The sequence below is a fragment of the Pongo pygmaeus genome, chromosome 5 (genome assembly GCF_028885625.2).
Source record: "Pongo pygmaeus isolate AG05252 chromosome 5, NHGRI_mPonPyg2-v2.0_pri, whole genome shotgun sequence".
In the NCBI taxonomy this organism is placed as follows: domain Eukaryota; kingdom Metazoa; phylum Chordata; class Mammalia; order Primates; family Hominidae; genus Pongo; species Pongo pygmaeus.
The window spans coordinates 74,832,973-74,856,045 of record NC_072378.2 but is presented as its reverse complement, the minus strand read 5'-3'; the positions used below and the strand labels follow the sequence as shown (position 1 = coordinate 74,856,045).

The following is a 23,073-nucleotide window of genomic DNA, read 5'->3' as shown; positions in this document are numbered from 1 at the left end:
ACCAATATCCCTAATGAACAGAGATGCAAAAATCCTCAATAAAATACTGGCAAACCGAATCTAGCAGCACATCAAAAAGTTTATCCACTGTGATCAAGTGGGCTTCATCCCTGGGATGCAAGGCTGGTTCAACATACACAGATCAATAAACGTAATCCATCATATAAACAGAGTGAAAGACAAAACCCACATGATTTATCTCAATAGATGCAGAAAGGCCTTCGACAAAATTCAACGCCCTTCATGCTAAAAACTCTCAACAAACTAGGTATTGATGGGACGTATCTCAAAATAATAAGAGCTATTTATGACAAACCCACAGCCAATATCATACTGCATGGGCCAAAGCTGGAAGCATTCCCTTTGAAAACTGACACAAGACAGGGATGCCCTGTCTCACCACTCCTATTCCACATAGTGTTGGAAGTTCTGGCCAGGGCAATCAGGCAGGAGAAAGAAGTAAAGGGTATTGAATTAGGAAAAGAGGAAGTCAGATTGTCCCTGTTTGCAGATGACATGATTGTATATTTAGAAAACCCCATCGTCTCAGCCCCAAATCTTCTTAAGCTGATAAAAGCAACTTCAGCAAAGTCTCAGGATACAAAATCAGTGTGCAAAAATCACAAGCATTCCTATACACCAATAATAGACAAACAGAGCCAAATCATGAGTGAACTCCCATTCACAATTGCTACAAAGAGAATAAAATACCTAGGAAGCCAACTTACAAGGGATGTGAAGGACCTCTTTAAGGAGAACTACAAAACACTGCTCAAGGAAATAAAAGAGGATACAAACAAATGGAAGAACATTCCATGCTCATGGGTAGGAAGAATCAGTATTGTGAAAATGGCCATACTGTCCAAGGTAATTTATAGATCCTATGCCATCCCCATCAAGCTACCACTGACTTTCTTCACAGTATTGGAAAAAACTACTTTAAAGTTCATATGGAACCAAAAAAGAGCCCGCATTGCCAAGACAATCCTAAGCAAAGAGAACAAAGCTGGAGGCATCACGCTACCTGACTTCAATCTATACTGCAAGGCTACAGTAACCAAAACAGCATGGTACTGGTACCAAAACAGAGATATAGACCAATGGAACAGAACAGAGGCCTCAGAAATAATACCACACATCTACAACCATCTGATCTTTGACAAACCTGACAAAAACAAGAAATGGGGAAAGGATTCCCTATTTAATAAATGGTGCTGGGAAAACTGGCTAGCCATATGGAGAAAGCTGAAACTGGATCCCTTCCTTATACCTTATACAAAAATTAATTCAAGTTGGATTAAAGGCTTAAATGTTAGACCTAAAGCCATAAAAACCCTAGAAGAAAACCTAGGCAATACCATTCAGGACATAGGCATGGGCAAGGACTTCATGACTAAAACACCAAAAGCAATGGCAATAAAAACCAAAATTGACAAATGGGATCTAATTAAACTAAAGAGCTTCTGCACAGCAAAAGAGCTTCTGCACAGCAAAACTATCCTCAGAGTGAACAGGCAACCTATAGAATGGGAGAAAATTTTTACAATCTATCCATCTGACAAAGGGCTAATATCCAGAATCTAAAAAGAACTTAAACAAATTTACAAGAAAAAATCAACCCCATCAAAAAGTGGGTGAAGGATATGAACAGACACTTCTCAAAAGAAGACATTTATGCAGCCAAAAGACACATGAAAAAATGCATCACTGGCCATCAGAGAAATGCAAATCAAAACCACAATGAGATACCATCTCACACCAGTTAGAATGGCGATCATTGAAAAGTCAGGAAACAACAGGTGCTGGAGAGGATGTGGAGAAATAGGAACACTTTTACACTGTTGGTGGGACTGCAAACTATTCAACCATTGTGGAAAACAGTGTGGCGATTCCTCAAGGATCTAGAACTAGAAATACCATTTGACCCAGCCATCCTATTACTGGGTATATACCCAAAGGATTATAAATCATGCTGCTATAAAGACACATGCACACGTATGTTTATTGTGGCACTATTCACAATAGCAAAGACTTGGAACCAACCCAAATGTCCATCAGTGATAGACTGGATTAAGAAAATGTGGCACATATATACCGTGGAATACTATGCAGCCATAAAAAAGGATGAGCTCATATCCTTTGTAGGGACATGGATGAAGCTGGAAACCATCATTCGGAGCAAACTATCACAAGGACGGAAAACCAAACACTGCATGTTCTCACTCATAGGTGGGAATTGAACCATAACACATGGACCCAGGGCAGAGAACATCACACACCAGGGCCTGTTGGGAGGTGCGGGGAGGGGGAAGGGATAGCATTAGGAGATATACCTAATGTAAATGACGAGTTAATGGATGCTGCACACCAACATGGCACATGTATACATATGTAACAAACCTGCATGTTGTGCACATGTACCCTAGAACGTAAAGTATAATGAAAAATAAATAAATAAAAATAATAAATTAATAAATAAAAATCTTAAAAAAAATTCACTCTCTTTGAGCCACTGTGGATGAAACCTATATGGCCTTGCATAGTAATGTTTTTGCAGAATTGGCTTTGTGAAAGAAATATCAACTTATTTTTAGAATAAACTAAAATAAAAGTTGACTTGGAAATAACTCATTCACCCAATCAGCTAGCATAGGCAAAAATCTTCCTAATTTCTCCAGCTCTCTCTGTGATTTATCTTTTCAATGGGAACAATTTTGTTACTGTGAGGTCCATGCTGACACAAATCATCTACAACTCCTTCCTTTACCAAGGGCCTGGCCCTTTGAAATCACTCAGTAACAATGAAACAATAAAGTAGATCCTGAAAATAATTTGAAAACAATAAAGTAGATCCTGAAAATCATTTCATAGGTAACATTTACATCAAGTCTGTCTTCAAACTTAGTTTTGAGTAGTAAATTTTAAAGTGACAGAGATTTACTCTAAAATTACCTTTTCAATGATACATTCATATGTAGGGTATGGTATTTATAAATATGCAAGTGACAACTATTTAATAAAAACAGTGGAACTATTTTGGTAAAACTGAAACAGTGTATCAAATACAGGGTATCACTAGTTTACAATCTAAGTGAAATCTATGGAGAAATAGAAAACCTGTAAGTCTTTGGTCCTGGCTGGGACTTTTGTTCAAGCAGAATCCTGCTATTTATAATCCTTAGAAGAGAAACTTTATTTTTAGACAGTTCATGTATGTCACTATCTTTTGCACAGGGTACTATAAGAGATTTTTAAAAACACATTACTCTTATCTTCTGAGGTTTTGATTTGTTTTCTTTCATATTTCTCCTTATCCTCCCACTAGTCTTTGTGTATATTCCCTTGGAGCAGAAGTGTAGAAAGGACAGAGGGGTGTTTAGGTCTGTTACCTCAGTTGGCCCAGGAGTCCAATACTGCAGGCTCCTTCTCTGCCTAGGACAGCTGGGTGTGCCTGGTGTGGGGGAAGTCCTTTGTTCATTGGCTATGCTACACCCTCACTCTGGTTTGTCAGCTGTCTGGCAAATCTTTGTCCTTGGCCACAAGTGTCATTAGATGACAGCATATGAACAACTCAAGGCAAACATACCAGCACTCCTAGAAAAGCAATTCTCAATTTGTGTTCTGTGGATGGTGAGTCATGCTAGTATACTAAGAACAGGGGTGAACAGAAAACAAGGGAAAGAAGGGTAAAGGACACCCTCCCTGGTTCAAATTTGGAAAATACTAACTCTGGGCATTTTTGTTGGCTTAAATGGCAGCTGATGAAAATAAAGTGTCAACAAAATAAGAAGATAGTATTAAATTACTGGGAAAATATTTTTTCTCATGCCTACAAGAGAGACTTTACTATTTATGTATATCTTAAATTTTAGACGTTAAAAATTATAGGAATGTAGCCAAAATTAAAAATAACCTGTGTTTTGTACTTTCTTGACGTGTAACTATAGAACATTCCTTGACCTTCCTCTGCCCTCATGCTCAGTATTTAGTTACCATGGCTACCGCCAAGGCTCACTTTTTCTTTTTTCTGATGTGAATGGATAACAGTGCCGTGTGAAGGACAAACTGAAGGCTGAACATGCAAACTCAGAGTGTAGTCTTATTATAACATGCAACCTCAGAGTGTAGTCTTATTATAACATGCAACTTTCCTGAGTTAATCTGTTGTGTTTTGCAATATACATACTTATTATTTTGCTGCACTTGTCCTCCATTTTGAACTTTTCCTCCTAGGTTCACATCAAACCACAAGACAGCTATGTGTTTTTGTGCTTTTCCCTTGGCCTGCAAAGAGCTTACTTGCCCCTCTTAGGGACCAACAGGAGTACCATCTGCTGGGAAATGCTCAATCTTCAAAGCCTGCACCTCTGTCCTAATCCACAGCCATTTGTCTTTGCATGTTTCTAATTTCTTATGATCTTAGCAGTTATTCAGGATTAGGTCTAGTTAATCCTCAGATATGAGACTGCTACTAATTTGGGATTAGGTCTAGTTAATCCTCAGATATGAGACCACTACTAAAGCATGACTCAAGCTTTCTTTTATTTTTTAAATTTGCTTAAATGTCTGTTTTGTAGACCAGTTTTCACATGAGAAGTCACTGGAGTGTGAGCTGTTATTATATATATTTATGATATCTTTTATACTATATACATATAATATTTGTTATAATTATTTCATTTTGTTATTTTTTTCTGTTTTTGGATATGATTTATAATACACCTAAAACATAAGGAGAGTAGCATAACACTTATAATTTATGAATACATATACATGTTTTGGGATAAGTGATTAATTTTTAATTTATCAACTATCAAACAAATTTGAAAACCACTGTATTAGTCTTTTCTCACACTGCTATAAAGAAATAACTGAGACTGGGTAATTTATAAACAAAAGAGGTTTAATTGATTCACAGTTCTGCATGTCTGGGGAGGCCTCAGGAAACTTACAATCATGGCAGAAGAGGAAGCAGGCACGTCTTACATGGCAGCAGGAGAGAGAAGTGAAGGAGGAAGAGCCCCTTATAAAACCATCAGATCTCATGAGAACTCACTCACTAATGTGAGAACAGCATGGGGGAAAATGCCCCCATGATCCAATCACCTCCCACCAGGTCCCTCTCTCAGCACTTGGGGATTACAATTTAAGATGAGATTTGGGTGGGGGCACAAAGCCAAACCAAATCAACCGCTCTCTTAGACTATGACGTTCTTGAGGAAAGCAACATGTTTTATTTTTGTGTGTGTGTCTTTGCATCCAGCATGGTGCTGGTGTGCTTGTTATGCAGTATCGTGGGACACAAAAAAAGTTTGTGAAATGAAATATAACCCATAGTTTTCATGCTGAGAAAGCCTGGGGTGTAACAGTAAAAGATCAGTATCATATTTCCTTGACTTCATTTCTACCTGAACTATTGTAGAACCTTCTCTTCACTTTCTGCCAGGTTAATTTAAGAGGTGGTCCCCAGGGCATGTTCCTTAGGCCTTCCAAACACTGTTCTGCTCCTGAACTGCCTTTGAAGATTTGTTAATGCCTCTGCTACCTCTTCTGGTTCCAACAGTGACCATTCAGGAGTGCCCCAGATCCGCTTCCTGTCTCCTGCATAGCCAGTTCTTACAGAGCCTTTCCTGGTGTGCTTCTGTTTCTATTTACACCTGCTAGGGGGCCTCAGCTTTGGCTGCATGCCTGTGGAGGCATCCTGAGAAACCCATTCCCTGCTATGCACAACATTCCTTCTCCCCTTGGAAAGTAACATTGACCTTGGATCAAGCTTGTAGATGGAGCACAGCTTCTTCTTGTTGGACAATTCCTCTCCAGGAGGTTTCTTTGACCACCCTACACAACAGAGTTGGCCTCTTGCTTCCACCCATCCCCCTTGCATTTCTGTTTGCCATCCAGGGTTGTCTGGACAGGACCCAAACTCAATTGGTTTCGGAGGATAGATGGATAATAAACAGTGATGCTGGCAGAGTAGTTGTGTATTAAACCCCTGAGAACTAAAAATTCTTCCTCTTTTTTTCTAAATTGAAACATGAAACTCCCTGGGTGTAGCTTTTGTTTTTCCCCTTAGGTACAGAGAAGAATTTCTCTGCAATAACAAAAAAACATAGTGCAAACATGGTAATAAACACATGGCAATTGACTCTTAGTCTCAGTGCTAAAGAGGTAATAGTGAGTAATAAGGATTGTGGTAAACTAGCTAGTAAATGCTCCATCTAAATGGATAAACTGCTACCCAACTCCAGCTAAATGTAGCTATGCAGGACTAAAGGTCAAGTGGTGCCAAATATTCTGACTTTTTCAACAAAATCTAAACAGATTATTTGTGAAATCTGATACAAAAATGTCTCATTAAGCACACACACACTGAAACCATGTCTGCAAAGAAGGTTTGGTCAGTCAGGCATCATTTTGTAATCCACAAGTCTAAACTCTCAAGCAGGGACCCTGCTGGAAAATGAATGATAATGTGACATATAATCCTTTCATGGAAATAATTACAGCTAATATTAATTTTATCCAACCAAGGCAAGTATTTCTAGTTTAACTTTGAGAAGGCAGAGTTGCTGGTTGAAATAGGTAGATATTCTGGGGCTGGGGCTTCTTTGAAATTTTCTGGACTTAACTTAGTCCTACTTTGTCCTAGAGCATTGTTTCTCCATGTTTGGTCTTGGGACTAACAGCATCAGCATCACCTGGAAACTTGTGAGAAATGCAAATTCTCAGGCCCTGCCCCAGTCTCACAAATTCAGAAACTCTGGAGGTGGTGACCAATAATCTGTTAACAAGCTCTCCAGGGGATTCTGAGGTACACTGAAGCTTGAGCACCACTGCCCTAGGCTTTTAGAGGGAGGTTTTCCACTTGCACTATGCTCTTGGAGCCCTGCAGGCTGGTATAGTCTTGGTACTCCTGCCCCTCCACCCTCAACACCGGGTTTTAGGAGCAAAGATATGCCTGATATGTGAACCATGGTTTCAGCTTGGCTTTCCAAGAACAGAATATTGGACTGAGACTCAAACGAGGAGGTTGGCGCTTAGCAAAGAAAGGGGGATTTGAGAATTAAGTATGTTGAGAGGGAAGAGGAGGAAAAAGATAATGTCTGCTGTGTTCTTCTTCCCCTTCCTCTGCCAGGGCTTATTTCACAAAGAAGAGAAAGCTAGCGATATGATTTAAAGAAAGACCTTCCTCACTCTTCCTTCAACCCACCCTCTTTAAAAATGGCTACTTCTATTTTAATTTCAAAGATCCTCTAGTGTTAACAAACAAAGACACTGAGGAATATACAGTAGTCATGCTGCTATGTGATTTAAATTTAACCAACTTGATTTCTCAGCACCATTCTGTGATTCTGGAAGAGTGAGAGTTCAAAAGGATATGGGGGGTCATGTTTGGGCTTAGGGCACATTTCAAGGAAGTGAGGGATAGAGAGGCCTCTTCAAAAGCAGAATATCACTGGGATTTCACTTTAAAATTTTAGGGAAAGCATAGAAGAGGAGCACAGAAGGGAAAATGAGAAATGTGTCTAAAGTAAGGAGGTGAGGAGGGACAGAGAGAGATGCAATCTATAGTTTTGGGGCAGAGTACTCCTGTACCATTCCCTCTTAATGAGAGGTCCTCACCAGCCTCCTCTGAGAGGAACTGTACAGTCATTTCATTGTTGGAAAGACTGAACTCTGGCTGCCTCCAGGCCCCATATGAGTCTTACTTCTTGCTTTTCTTTTTCAAAGTTAGAAAAAGAAGAATAGTGATGAGACTTAAAGGAAAATTTCTTTGCATGCATAGCCTGAAAGTCCTATAGTACTTTATAGTTTATAAAACTGTAACCAGTATTATATTTCAAAGTTCAGACACACGTAAAACTCAGGGGGCACAAGTCTAATAATTGATTTTTTATGACTGAATTCAACTTTGCTCTTTACTTACCTATCCTATACTCCTTCCTTGTAATCCTTGCCAGAGGTAGAGAACTTAATCTATATATTTTCCAGTAAAATTTTATCTGGTGATTATTTTGTTGTTATTACATTCGTGTATAAGTCAATCCTAGACCAAATCAAAATTCCATTATCGTCTTTCCTTTGCCTTCTCCCAAGCTCTCCTCTTCTATATCTTGGGGTATCACACAAACACTGAACATCAGTGTTGGGGAGTGGGAAGGAAGTTTGCTAGCATGGTAGTCTGGTAGAAGTAATGGGGGAAGCACATGCAGTATCTAGTTTAGACTGGTTTCCCTGCTGCCATCAGGACTGGTTACATAATTTGGAGGGTCCCGTGCAAAATGAAAACGTGGGGCTGCTTGTTCAAAAATAAGAATTTCAAGATAGCTGCAGCAGAGCATTAAACTGAGTGCAGGGCCCTGTGTAACTGTAGTGGGTCACATGCCTGTGAAGCCCATCCTGCCTGTATCCTCTGTTGTTGTCTCTCAGCTTGGCCTCTGTTGAAGTAGTGCCCATGGTTCTTTCTTGTAAAATGCCCCTATCTCTACTGCTATCTTGGAATCCCACCATAATTCATACAAAGGCTGCAGAGTCCTTCGAGTGTAGCTGTGCCTTCCATTTCAGCCCCAGTTTGGGTGATCTGCTTGAAGCCGTCTGCCTTGGTGACTCTCCTGTTAGCATGTCAGCTGCCTCTCTAAGCTACCTTCCACTTTTGCTGGACACATGGCCACTTCTGTATCTCCTCTATATATTTAGTGGGCATTCATCGCTATCACCTCCTTTCTACAGTCACATATAGCTAGGACTGTATTTCCTGTCTGCATATCCCATGGCATGGCTAATGTCAGCGGAATCCTACTCTCAATTTTTACCCATGAAACAGAATGTCAGGTTCTTCCACCTTAGATTCCTCAAACTTTGTGGGAGAACCCTTTTATGTTCATGTCCTCTTTCAGTTTATCTGGAAGAGAAGAAGTGGCATTTTTTTCTTCTCTCTTATTTTCAGTCATTTTCTAATTACTGTAAACCAGAGGACAGAATGAGGAGTGGCAGAAACCATTTCTATTTCTCCCAGTTTAAATACACTCATCATTTTTGTCACATAGTCTTGATCAGGGTTGGCAAACTAAGAACTAAGAGTCAACTCCAGCGACACCCATTCATGTATGTATTGTTTGTTGCTGCTTTTGTGCTACAATAATACAGTTGAGTAGATGCAACAGAGACCATATGGTCTGCAAAGCCTAAAATATTTAATGTCTGCCTCTTAAAGAAAACGTTTGCCAACCCCTGTGCTAGATGCTCACAGTTGAAAGTAAAGTAGTTTTGTCCCCGGTGCTACCTATATGAGGATATTGAGAGGTATTTGATGACTCCAATAGTTAATCTACCATTGGTTAATGCTTCTTGCCTTAATATTTCTAGTAAATATTTTCACATACATATGGAGAGTAGAACAGGCATTGTGATTTCACATACATACACTGTAGGTAGTACATCTAATACTTTATTGTCCTCATTTTACAGATGAGGACACTGTGGGTTGGAGAGTTAAGTGACTTGTCCAGCATTACAGAATACGTGTGTGGGGTTAGGGATGCAGCTCCTTTGATTCCTTGGGGTTAATGGCAAACATCTCTAGGAGGATTCAGCATGTTAAGGAAACAAATACTAAGGATGTTGATGTATGAGGTGATGAGACACCTTAAGGCCAGTGTGGAGCTGGGTGTGTGCTGAGGTAGGGTGGCTGGAGGGTAGAGAAGATAGGAGTCTAAGGGCCATTATGTGTTTGAAAAAAATTATTCCAAAAGGTGATGACTCATTTTCTTATATACTTCCTGCCCACGCTGAGTCTGAAACTTCTGCATTGTGGCATGACATTTTAGATAAAATAAATTTCTAGTGCACCTTAATTAGTTCATCACAAAGCTCTTCAACTTTATGGCTCTTGTCAGCCTTTGCATTCACATAGCAACTAAGTTTATGCTGATTGCTTGACAGTATTCAGAGTGATAAACATCTTTAAACATCAAATAAACATCTTTGACAATCATGTGGTTTCAGTTGCATTCACAGGATGTGTTTTAATAGGAATAATTTTTACATTTCTCCTTTATTGGTTTATGTAGTAGCTATGTCTGTTTTCAATTTAGGCTCTATATGCTTTGATCTAATCTAAGACAAGGGATCTCAGGGCCAATTAGAAGAGACAGAAGTTGGGAGGAGTTCAAAAAAGACACAACTTGACTTCATACATTACAACTGATTTTGTTATTTTTTATGTTATGAAAGGCTCTAGGGATTTGAAAGTAAAGGCATTTAAAGGATACCTGAATACAGTTGATGTGTGTACAGGCGATTAGAACACATGAAGTCATAAGCAGCACACAGATGGGGTGATCTGTGCTGTATTTAATTTTTTTTCTTTGTCAGCATAAAGCAATGATATCATCCAAATCACAGCATGTCTTTCACCCCATAGAGGTTAACTTGTCTTATGAACATTGACCATCAATTGGGATTTGCCTCACATTTCTGGAAAATGCAATAAAGTTGAGAATATTTGCTATATAAAGACAAACATTTTTTTATCAGGAAATTTCGTACAGTTGGTTTAATAGAATAATTAATCCACAGACTAGAATTTTTTAAATTCAGTTACTTTAAAAAAACAGTTCTACTCATCCAGTTGTCATAAAATGTTTCTGTTTCTGGAGTCTTAATGACTTTTCCAATCCAAGAAGTTGAAAGTCAAGACTGTGAGGGTAAAGTTACACTTCAGCTCCTTTGAAAACCTCAAGTATTGAGGAGTAGAAAGGCAGTGTGAGGAAGAAGTGGGGAAAGAGAATGTGGTCTTAGAAGAAAGAGTTATTGCACAAATAAAGAAAAAATTTTATTGGAATAGTGGGATTCTTTATCATTTATTATTGTTTGAGACTTCTTGGGGAATGCTATGCCCTGTGACTAAACTTATTTCAGCCCATGACAAGGTGACTATAAATGCATTTGTATTGCAGTAGTCTTGATGTGATGGCTAAAGCTTCCATTTAGACTTCTTGCACATGGAGAATCCAAACAGACCTGTGTTCTAGCTCAGGCTTTCCCGGGTGCTGGCCATATTGTTTGGGCAAATGGCTACAACTCTCTAAGCCTCATTTTCCTTATAAGAAGTATAATTATAGTACTTGCTTTATCAGGCTGTTATCAGTGTGTCAGGAAATTATTGGTGCAAAAGTAATAGTGGTTTCAGACCATGAATTTTAAATCATTAAAACTAAGCTCGAACACGTCTTTATTAATCAAAATAGGAATTATTACAATCAATACATTTTTGCCAATGAGAAATAAGTTTGTTTAATCCTGTGGCATAAAAATCCATGCTTCAGGATTCAATGAACTCTTGGAAAGCATTTTCTGGATCCTGCTGGTTGTGGAAGTGTTTTCCCAGCAAAAAGTTGTCAAGATGCTTGAAGGAGTAGTAGTAGGTTGGCAAGAGGTCAGGTGAATATGGCGGATGAGGCAAAACTTCATAGCCCAATTTGTTCAACTTTTGAAGAGTTGGTTGTGCAATGTGTGGTCCGTCGTTGTTGTGAATAACTGGGCCCTTTCTCTTGACCAAGGCCAGCTGCAGGCATTACAGTTTTCAGTGCATCTCATCGATTTGCTGAGCATATTTCTCAGATGTAATGGTATCGCTGGGATTCAGAAAGCTGTAGTAGCTCAGCCAGGCAGCAAACCACCAAACAGTGACCGTGACCTTTTTTTGGTGCAAGTTTGGCTTTGGGAAGTGCTTTGGAGCTTCTTCTCAGTCCAACCACTGAGCTGGCCTTCACCGGTTGTCGTATAAAATCCACCTTTCATTGCGCATCACAATCAGGTCGAGAAATGGTTCAATGTTATTGTGTAGAATAGAGAAATGGTTCAAAGCTATTGTGTAGAATAAGAGAAGACAGCACTTCAAAATGACAAATTTTTAAATTTTTGCTCAGCTCAGGAGGCACCCACTTATCAAGCTTTTTCACCTTTCCAATTTGCTTCAAATGCTGTACAACATAGAATGGTAGTCGTTGAGTTCTTCAGCAACTTCTCATGTAGTTGTAAAAGAATCAGCTTTGATAATTGCTCTCAATTGGTCATTGTCAACTGATGGCCAGCCACTGTGCTCCTTTTCTTCAAGGCTCTTGTCTCCTTTGCAAAACGTACTGAACTACCACTGCACTGTATGTTTCTTAGCAATTCCTGGAACAAATGTGTTGTTGATGCTGCCAGTTGTCTCCGTTGCTTTACTACCCATTTTGAACTTGAATAAGAAAATCCCTCAAATTTGCTTTTTGTAACATCATTTCCATAGTCCAAAATAAATATAAAATAAATAACAAGTAATAATTGATTAACAAAAAAGCAAGAAATGTACATTAAAATGATGTATAACATAAAACCATTTATTCAAGAATGTATTCCAATATCAAATGGCAAATTTCAACAATGCAAAAACTGCAGTTACTTTTGCATCAGTGTCTATCAGGTGGTTAAGCCACTGCTCAGTGCATCATAAGCTCTTCAGTTAATGTCAGCTATTATTATTGCAAACAAAGGTAATATTTAAGAATAATTCAGCAAATATAGACTGCTGAGATAATGTCTAAGGTACTTGTCTTTCTGGCTACCAATAGGCTTGTTTTGTTAGTGGCAGGAAAATGGCTGATTCTTATTCAGTTCTGAGCCTGATGAAATACAGGAAGAAATTCTAGTCCTGGCTAACTAGGAGTCTGGTAATTTTCCAGATGTTTAGAAACTTTAATTAAACTAAATGGTGACATTCCCTTTTCTTCAGAGGCCAGATGGTACTACTGAAATGTCTGAAAAAAATTATAGTAATCAAGTAGAAAAAGTAAAGGTAAAATTTACCAGAAAACAAAAGAACTTTCATAATCACTTAAATGTGAGGGTCTTACTCTTTTTATTTAATCAATGATTATATATTACATGCTATGTCTGGTAGTGACAGTGACATCAGAATTATAATAATAAAGAATTATAAATATAAAAATATTTTAACATGTACTTGAGGTTCAAGGATGAATCACTGATGTTGAAAATGCCAGAAAAAATTATGTCATTATGTCATCACCACTGTATATAACAGTATATTACTAGATAGTTAAATGCTTTTCTCTTTTATATAATTGAAAGTAGCCTTTTTCTGTGATTGAAGTAAAAAAGAAAAAAGTTAAAAACCCTGTTATAGATACTGGAAGTGAGTATAAATAAGTGAAGTGTAATACCCACGCTGCAAGATCACAGATCCTGAAGTCATGGGATGTGTTTAGGAAATACTCATGAGACATAAGTCCTGGTTCCAACTATTCCATTGATCAGCTGTGTGACTCTGAGCCTCAATTTCCTCAGTTGTAGGAGTAGAGGGGCTAGCATGCTAGTTATTTTAGGAAGATAAAATAGAAACACTATTCTTATGCAAAGTTGTTTGCATTCTAGATGAGTCAACAAGACTAATACCAGGAGCCATTCAAGAACCACGCTAAACAGTATTATTAAGCCCTAAATGGGTGGTACAAACTAGATGTGCTATAGGAGTTTAGCAGAGGAAGAAGTCAGTATGAGCTGAAGTAGGGAAGAGAGATGTTGTGGAGGGACAGTGAGGAGGAGTAGCGAGGAAGGGTGCTGATGTTTCAGGCTCAGTGACAAGGATAGTACAAAAAGTTCCAGCCTCAAGTTGGAGGGATCCGGTTGAATCTTGCGGTAACCACCCAGGACTCAAGTCTCATGAGTATTTCCTAAATATATACCGTGACTTAAGGATCTGGGACCTGTGTCCTGGTTATCCTGTTGCCCTGTGGAGCTGATACATCCCTAGCTTTAGAGTAATTGGGAAAATTCAAACAATTCGCATCTCTTTTACTTTCTATAGTGCCAGCATTTAGGTGCCCAAGTACGTTCCCACTCATCTATCCACCGTCCATCCTCCAAAATTGTGTTGACATCTGTCATCCTCATCTGCTGTCATTTACACTCCTATTTTCTCTGTCATCTTTTTTTTTATTTTTATTTTAGTGTGTTTCAGGAGAGAGTGGAAATAAATGCAAGTTTTAATTCACCATGTTTATCCCAAAGTGCACGTTACTATCATGAAAATTTTATTATTTTAGTGTTAGAAATCTCTCCAAATATTGCTAATTGCTTTTGGCATCTGTTAACAACAAGTGTATCTAAATATTTCTTTCTTTCTAATTATATTTTATCCAGTTACTTTAATTGGAAGCAATGAGTTCTATAAACCTATATTCTAATATGTAAAATGTTATAAATTCAAACCATCAAATGGTGTCTATCAATTGGTATTTCAATGATTTGAAGAAGTCTTATTAAATGTCCTTAAAGAGATTATGTTTGGGGCAATAACAATAATATAAGCAAGTGTGAAAAGCACCAAGTAATTAATATAGAGAACAAGCAAGTGTACAAAATTACCCAGGAAGGAGAAATGGCACATGTTGGAATAGTCAGACGAGGCCTGAAGAGTACAAGGGAAGAATAGGCCATTTTAAGAAAGAAATTCATGAGTGAAGATATAAAAATAAAATATACCAGACATAATTTGTAATCAGTGACTAAACAAACATGATAAATGTATGGGAGGCATTGAAAGGTAAGACTGGAAATACAATTTTAGGGAAAGTGGAGGATCTTGAATAGTAGGGTCATGGCTAGTGGAATGGAAAGTAAAGGACAGCTACAGGACACATTATGATAGAAGAGTCCATCAATTTGGGGATTTTAATTAAAATGTTGGTAAGAAGGGTTACCATCTATTACCATTCAAAGTTTAAAACTCAAATTGTACATTCTTTTAGACTCCATGCTAATTTTAAAAGATTTCTTATTTCATGGCAGTTCCCTGATCTATTCTCTTGTTATTTTTTGTCTTTTTTTTTTCTGGAAATTTTTCTGGGCCTCCTGGTATTGTTCTTGAAGGATATTAAACAGAACGTCATAAAATATTTCACCATAGTTTTAAGCTGGAGTAGAATAATATTTTTCTATTTGCCACAGTATGATATTTTCCTTGGCCTTTTGATGACAACATCACTGCAGTGACTCCAAGAGAATCCTTTTCTCTGAATTCTAACATTTTGTGAAATTACTTACAGACATTTTCAATTTGTCTGAATAGATCTACCCTAATAGGATAAAAAATACTTTAAGTAAAAACCTTAGTTATTTTTTAGGATTTAATAAATGTAGGTAATGAGAAGTAAAACAAATATTTAACATGGCTTGTTGCATAAATAGGATGAAGACAAGAAAGGAAAATTTATAGGCAAACTTGAGAACATTTCTGAGCAATATATGCTATAGAATATGTGATAACCTCATGAGAAATGTTTGAACATTTCATGAGCTGGGATATTTATACGCAGATTTAACCAATAAGATAACGCACACAGGAAGTAATCTGGCATTGATAGGGAATAAACTAGTTGATTTAATTGGTCTTTTGCATTTGAAAATTCACTGATGACATAAAACTAGAACAGATGTTTTCTTTTTGAGTTTTGGGTGCTTTGGGTATTGTCATTTATGTGTAAGAGAAAGAGTCAGGACAGTTCTGTGGTAATGTTCTGGAAGCTCCACTTGTAGCAGGCCTTTTGCCAGGCCACCTTGTAAAATCTCGGCTTTTCTGTAATTATGTGCTTTCCTTTTTTACTATGATAATTTTTCCTCATAATTCTATAAAGTAATTTTAAAATAGAAATTAAATATATAAAATTATTATGGCATCTCATTCTATGCACTAGGTAGGTTCTTGAAAATATATATAGATAAAATAAAACCAGGAACAGACAGGGGTTGGATACCTGAGAAGCATAGCAAAGATGCCAAAACCTAATTTATACAGAAAAGAAGTTTTTGTTGGTGGTGGGATGGGGAGTATTTTGACCAATGTTGAATCATAACAGGAAAACACAAATCTGGAAAGGAGCAAGAGCAAAGGTGAGAGTGCTAGGGAGAAAATTCAAGGTCAAGATTTGTAAGAGCTAAGGAAGTCTGGGAACTAGAATTTCTGTAGACATTTTTTGTTTCCTTTTTTTTCTTTTCTTGTTCAAATGCTCTAGAAATACTTGTTAGTTCAGCATAAATGACTAAAAGGCTTTACATTTGCTGATTCCTGTGATATTTTTCATCTGACAGTATGCTCTGGCATTGCCCAATTAATGGGAGGCTGCAGGGGGTGGGGGGGGGGCGCAGATGAAAAGGAGAGAGGACCATAGATAAAAGAGGGAGGTTCAGAATAACATTTGATCTTTCTTTTCTTCACACTCTAGTTAGCAAATTCCATATAAATTATTGTTGACTACTATGAAAGGAAAAGTAAGTATATTTTATGAACTATGTTAAGATAATTTGCTTATCAAAAAGAAGCATCTGTGCTCCGGTTAACACTGATTTTTTAAAAAGGGTTATAAAACCTGATTTGAATCTTCAGTCTATTTATATATTTTTCTTGGGGAGAACTTTTTTTTAAAGGATATACACTGGGATAATTCGAAGGCATTCTTGGCTTCTTTCAGAAAATGTTATCTACACGCCTTAAATTTGCAGCCATGCAATCAACTATAGGAAGCCTAAGGAGTTGTGGATGCCTTTTCTGTTACCTGCCTGCTACCCTTGTAAGCACAATAGACAGGATTTGGCCAACACTGATGAAGTGTTTACTATTGTTCAGCTCCAGGGCTTTTAACACAATAAGTCTGTAATTGTCCCTGTTCAGACTTTACATCCTGTTTTCATAACTGTACCCTTAATAATTGACCAGATTGCTTCTCAGGAAGACTTTTGAATGATTCATCATCTCAGAAGTTCTGCAGAAGGTTAATTATTTCAGAAAACATATTACAAATGTTATGTGAGTGTTGCAAGGGTGTCTGTGGAGGAAGACATATATATGGATTTCTCAAATTTTGTTATGTGAAGTGAGAAAACATCTTAGCATTTATAGCTTTTTCTCTTTTTTTGAGACGGAGTCTTGCTCTGTCGCCCAGGCTGGAGTGCAGTGGCACAATCTCGGCTCACTACAACCTCTGCCTCCCAGGTTCAAGTGATTCTCCTGTGTCAGTCTCCCTAGTAGCTGAGATTACAGGCGCACGCCACCATGCCCAGCTAATTTTTGTATTTTTAGTAGAGATGGGGTTTTTCCATCTTGGCCAGGCTGGTCTTGATCTCCTGACCTTAGGTGATCCACCCGCCTTGGCCTCCTAAAGTGCTGGGATTATAGGCGTGAGACACCGCGCCTGGCCTCTGACTTTTTCTTGATCCCCTGATTTATCAGGGATAGCCCCTCTTCCAATTAGCATATGTTTAAGAACTTAGAGGAAAGCTGTAAGGAAAGCTGTATAGTGGGTTAGTATTTAGTGTCCAACCTGAGTTCAAATTCTAGTTTTTCTATCCACTAGGAGTAGCTGTGTGATACAGGAAAAGATATTTAATTTCTTTAAACCTTAGTAGCATCATCTATAAACCTGAGAGAAATAGCACTTACTTCACAGGGTTGATGTAAATATTAAACAAGGTGCTGTATGAAAAATGCTTCCTATACTGTGTAACACTTACGAAGCATAAGTGAGAGCTATTAAAAATATGAAGAGTATAAATGTCACTAAATGTGACACATGCAAGTCCATTATTGCTTGGATGTTTTCCCCCTCCAAAATAGAATAAAGCATTTTAAAGTGTACATTATTTATTACAGACTTAGTTATTCTATTGAGAAATTATGTTTATCTTCCTCATAGATGCTAACTCCTTGCTAAAACATTCTTGATTCATTTGTTATTGCTGAGTACTTTTGTATTCCTGAGATAGAACAGGTGCTGATTGCTGACTTCATTGTGAAGATAGAAGACCTCATTTATCTAACCAAGAAAGGACTAAAAATCTTTATATTCATGCCAAAGGAAAAGTAATTAATGTGAAATTTCAATATCAGAAAAGAAAAATATTTCTTAAGACAAAATTAACATCATGGGTCTACCACATGAGATTTTCCATCAGCCAAAGTGAATTAATGTGGAAAGGAATAGGAGACTAAATCTTTCAACCTGAATAATGATATAAAATAATTACATAATTCTAAAATGGGTGGAATTTTTTGTGTAAAAGCCATTAATATAATACTATAATAAACTTTATTTTAAAATATTAATTTCAGACTGAAATTTTTAGAAAGAACTAATATAAAATTGATACTAACAGATTATTTTCTGTATGTTTGCAGATATAATTGTGATTGAGTAAATGCATGTAACATAATACAATCAGATTTAAATACTGTGTAAGATTAAGCACTTCCTGTGCTTTGGGAACTATTGTCTAGGATTTCTATTAACTCATGATTTAATGATTTAAATTAAAGTTGTCAAATCAATATTTGATATGTCATCTCAAAGAGCTTTAAGATCTTATAGAGAAAATTATTTCAGATAAAAGGAATTCACACGTGGTATGAAGTCGTACAGAATCACAATTCAGTTTGGGAAGTCCATGTGTCTTAACTGTGAGCTATAACAGGTCATGAGTTAAATTTGAAACTCTTTATTCATCACTTCTTTTTTTTTTTTTTTGGATTGAGGCTTTAGTCAGCCCATTCTGCCCACAAATAAGCTGCAATAAAATACAGTAGGTTTGTTCCAAAGTGCTCTGGTTTCCATTACAAAGAAACTTCTATTCTTTGTTGACTAGGGAAACCCAAAAGATACTCTAAAATTGGGAACTAATCATTGAGTGAACCAGAAAACAGGGTGCTAGCATCAAGAAATATTCCTTTGGTTTATATTGTTAAAAGCTGGGGTGCTGTAGAAAGTTCACATACACATAAAAGGGTCCATTTGCTTACGAGTTCAATTTTTAAAAAAACAGCATTAATGTAGATTTCAAGATTCATTGGAAGAATTGGATATTCACTACCTGAAAGGAAACATCACACTGTGTTAATTTTTGTGTTACAAACCTAATGTTTTTTAAAAATCTTTCCGTAGTTAATCTTAAGTATGGTTGGGTTCATAAAGGAAATTTACTTTCATATAACAAAGTCCCTATATTTTATCTGGAATGAATGATGAAAATCTTTTTGCTTAGCTGTTCATTTTAAGGGCTATTTATACTGTGAGTTTTTAAATAAGCCCATGAGCTAATCTACTATATTTAAGGGTTTAGGCAAAATTTGAAATACACCCCCCAGGATATTAGCGTTCTCTTCACAGCACTTTGAGACCTAGCCTGTGAGTTCGGTGTGTTTGTTTGTAACATACCTGTTGGTAGAATTCTTTTGCTCAGAGACTGACAGAGAAACTGTAAAGCATTCCTCATGGAATGACTTGAATGTGCTTCTCATGGGACAATTTAATATCTTAGCTGCTGCTTTGTCTTTTTTCCTTATTTTACCTCACAATATTGTTTTAAGTTTTGATTTTGAAATTGATTCATTTTCTCCCAATTCTTTGTGCCCTTATTACTGTAAATGACATTAAAAGACCTGATTTTAAAATAGAGGCTATGGGAAAATAGAATCGCATGTCACTAAAAATGACACCACCCTCCTCTTCCCTTTGCTTTTCCCTTTTCCTCTGTCCATTTTAAGCCCCCACCCTAGGTGGGCTTTTTTTTTTTTTCCCACTGTGACATCCAACTGGTTCCTGGCAGGGTTTCAGGTTTGATTTTTCTGATAAATAAATAAACTTTTTATTTTATCTTAGAACAGTTTTTATTTATTTTTATTTTATTTTAGAACAGTTTTTATTGATTTTAATTTTATTTCAGAACAGTTTTAGTTTCATAACATTATTACAAAGCTAATGCGCATATGCCCTACACCCAGTTTCCTCTATAATTGACATCTCCGTTAGTATAAGTACATTTGTTACAATTAATGAACCAATATTGATATATTATTTTGGGGGCTGTGTAACAGCAATATGACTTAGCACTATTGATATTGACCTTGATCATTTGGCTTGAGGGGTTTGTCAGGTTAAAATCTTACTTTCATTTTTTCTGAAGACCATCAAAGGGGTTTCCTGAAAATTTTAATGACATATTAGTTTGATTTTTCTTTATTGGTGATGTGGTAAAGCTGCTATAAGTTTCTAAGTATTTAGGCAAAAATAATTTTGATGGTGGTAAAGAACATCTTATCTTTTTTTAATGTACGTGTTGTAGGTGGGAATGAGATCTCGAAACCAAGGTGGTGACAGTGCATCTGATGGGCATATCTCCTGTCCCAAGCCCTCCATCATCGGCAATGCTGGTGAAAAAAGTCTCTCAGAAGATGCAAAAAAGAAGAAGAAATCAAGTAGGAAGGAGGATGATGTCATGGCCTCAGGAACTGTCAAACGACACCTAAAAACATCTGGAGAAAGTGAACGAAAGACTAAGAAATCCCTGGAGTTATCCAAAGAAGACCTCATCCAACTACTCAGTATAATGGAAGGGGAGTTGCAGGTAGAGTCAAACTTTCCCAACTATTATTGTGTCTTTGGTTTCTAAGTTATAAAATAAGAGAATGTAAATCTGTTCTCCTCTCTGAATAATGAACTTCATGGGGAAGGAGAATGTTTCCCTTATTTCTAAATCCCTAGTGCCTGGCACAAGTTTGCACTAAATAAATATTTGTTGAATGAATGCTAAATGAAAAAGTGCTGATTTCAACTTCAAACTTCTCTAGAAGCAGAAAATTTCTTCATTATATGATTTTGGTGGTGATTTAATACAGATCCTTTCGGTCAGTAGGTAATCAATTAGGTTATCTAATTTAGACATTGACTGTGACTGAAAAATGTAGAAATGCAGCGATTATTAAAATGGGGAGTTCAGGTCACTTGCTAATTTTGCTTTTTTCTAAGAGGTAGAGTGAAAGAGAGAATGAGATAGAGGCAAATAAGGGTTTGTTGAAACCAGCCTTATTGCCCAGTCTTTTCTCTCTTTTTTTAACTTTCAGCCTCAATATTCTACAACATCATAGGAATTGAGATGCAAACAAATAAGCAGAGCATTGCATTCATTATGAAGAACCTAATAGTTTCCTAAGCATTTTCACATCTACTGTCTCTTATGATCACAATAAAAATGTGGGTATCATCTGTATTTTATAAATGAAGAATCTGAGGCCCAGAAAGATTGAAGGTTTGTCCAGATCTCATCTCAGGCTTCCTGATTCTTCGTCCTGTGCTCTTTCCTCTGCCCACCCCCACCAATCTTATTTAGTTGCCATGAGCCAGGTCCCTCCCTCCCATTAAGTCTTTGTTTCTAGGGACCCAGGAGGCAGGCAGGACGTCAGGATTCTTCTGAGTTTCTGAGCCCTGAACAATTATATTTCTGGAAGTAGAGGAGCAATACTTTTTTTTTTTTTTTTTCTTCTGGAGAAGATGACTTAAAGAGTGGAGCTACTGTTTTCATTTTTGTTTTATTAGTTTCTTGGCTTGCATGAGCCTTTGAAGGAACACTATTAGGTTGGTGCAAAAGTAATTACTTTAACAATTGCATGAAATAAAATCCTTGTTGGCTTATGGGTGCTGTTAGCTTTAGTGAGGTAATTGGCAACCTACTCTAAACTAGGGTGGGTCACTCTGTTCCTGTTATCATCTGTGTGTGCATACAGATAAGGAAATCCCTGGGGTAAAGAAAAACAAACAACATACAAAACTCAAGTTTAAACAAACAAACATGATTGAGCTTACCATTTACAGACTGAGAAAAATCACATTTTCATTTCACAGCAAAAGATAAAATTTTCTAGAGCAGCCACTGTTACTAAAAATAGCTTCACCACTCCCAGAAATGTGGTTAGTGTTTTTGTCTATTAACATTGGTTGTGTACAGAGGCAGAATTACTTTACCTTTTAAGCTGCCCCCAGCGGAAAGCTATTGACCTGAGTGAAAGGTACAATTTTTGCCTTAGAAACCTTCACAAAACAACACATTAGCTCACTTTTCTCCATCCATAAAGGCTCTTGGGAAGCCCATGGCTCTTGCAGACTCTAATTTCTGCATAATGCTGTTACATCATGGTGAACTCTGGAAAGTATTTAAGATTAATGTGGTTTTTATGTTCATAGTGGTGCTAGATAAGGTTTCAGATCCTAGATATGCAAATATAAACTCATACTTCTGAAATATTAAAGAAATTAGTCAGACGGCTCCAAAGAAATGCATTTTGCTTTCCATTAATCTTTATAAATACAATATACCTACATTACACAATAGATATATTCTTGAGCAGCTATCAATAAATAAAAAGTGCAAGACATCATTTATGTGGGAGGCAGTGAAGAGAAGGATAATGAAGGACCTGCTATTTTAAGGAATTCCCTGGTGAATTCATTTGCAAAGCAGATAATCTATTCCATATATATATGCACACACACATTTACAAGTCCATATATATAAACATACGTCCTTGTAAATGCAGATTTAGCTATGTTAGATTTGTTTAAAATGAGAAAGCTCCTATATTTAGAACTATAGATATGTATTCTTGTAGTAGTAGACACTTGTCTTCTAGTAGCATTGTCATATGGGAGGTGTTGTAGCTAAGAGTGGGAGGGAGTTAACATTAGCAAATGTGAGTGGACTGGTAAAAATGTAGAAGTTATCAGCCATCATACTGAATGGGCAAAAGCTGGAAGCATTCCCTTTGAAAACCGGCCAAGACAAGGATGCCCTCTCTCACCACTCCTATTCAAGATAGTATTGGAAATTCTGGCCAGGGCAATCAGGCAAGAGAAAGAAATAAAGGGTATCAAATAGGAAGAGAGGAAGTCAAATTATCTCTGTGTGCAGATAACATGACTGTATATTTAGAAAACCCCATTATCTCAGCCCAAAAACTCCTTAAGCTGATAAGCAACTTCAGCAAAGTCTCAGGATACAAAATCAATGTGCAAAAATCACAAGCATTTTGATACACCAATAATAGATAAACAGAGAGTCAAATCACGAGCAAACTCCCATTCACAATTGCTACAAAGAGAATAAAATACCTAGAAATACAACTTACAAGGGATGTGAAGGACCTCTTCAAGGAGAACTATAAAACACTGCTCAAGGAAGTAAGAGAGG

The 23,073-nt window shown here is 37.1% G+C and overlaps 1 protein-coding gene and 1 long non-coding RNA gene across 4 annotated transcripts in view; one reads left to right on the top strand and one right to left on the bottom strand.

The window, feature by feature from the left end:
- The window catches only part of FILIP1 (filamin A interacting protein 1), a 239,185-nt gene that overhangs the window by 100,424 nt on the left and 115,688 nt on the right, over nucleotides 1–23,073 (top strand). For all 3 annotated transcript variants that reach the window (XM_054493105.2, XM_054493103.2, XM_054493104.2), the window contains one exon: nucleotides 20,176–20,457. In XM_054493105.2, coding sequence (XP_054349080.2) covers nucleotides 20,176–20,457 — 282 coding nt within the window. The remainder of the gene's footprint in view (nucleotides 1–20,175; nucleotides 20,458–23,073) is intronic.
- Nucleotides 1–23,073, bottom strand: part of LOC129039384 (uncharacterized) — a 73,954-nt gene that overhangs the window by 22,000 nt on the left and 28,881 nt on the right. Inside the window, exon 4 of the long non-coding RNA XR_008503317.1 lies at nucleotides 19,957–20,033. This is a non-coding gene — a long non-coding RNA (uncharacterized LOC129039384). The remainder of the gene's footprint in view (nucleotides 1–19,956; nucleotides 20,034–23,073) is intronic.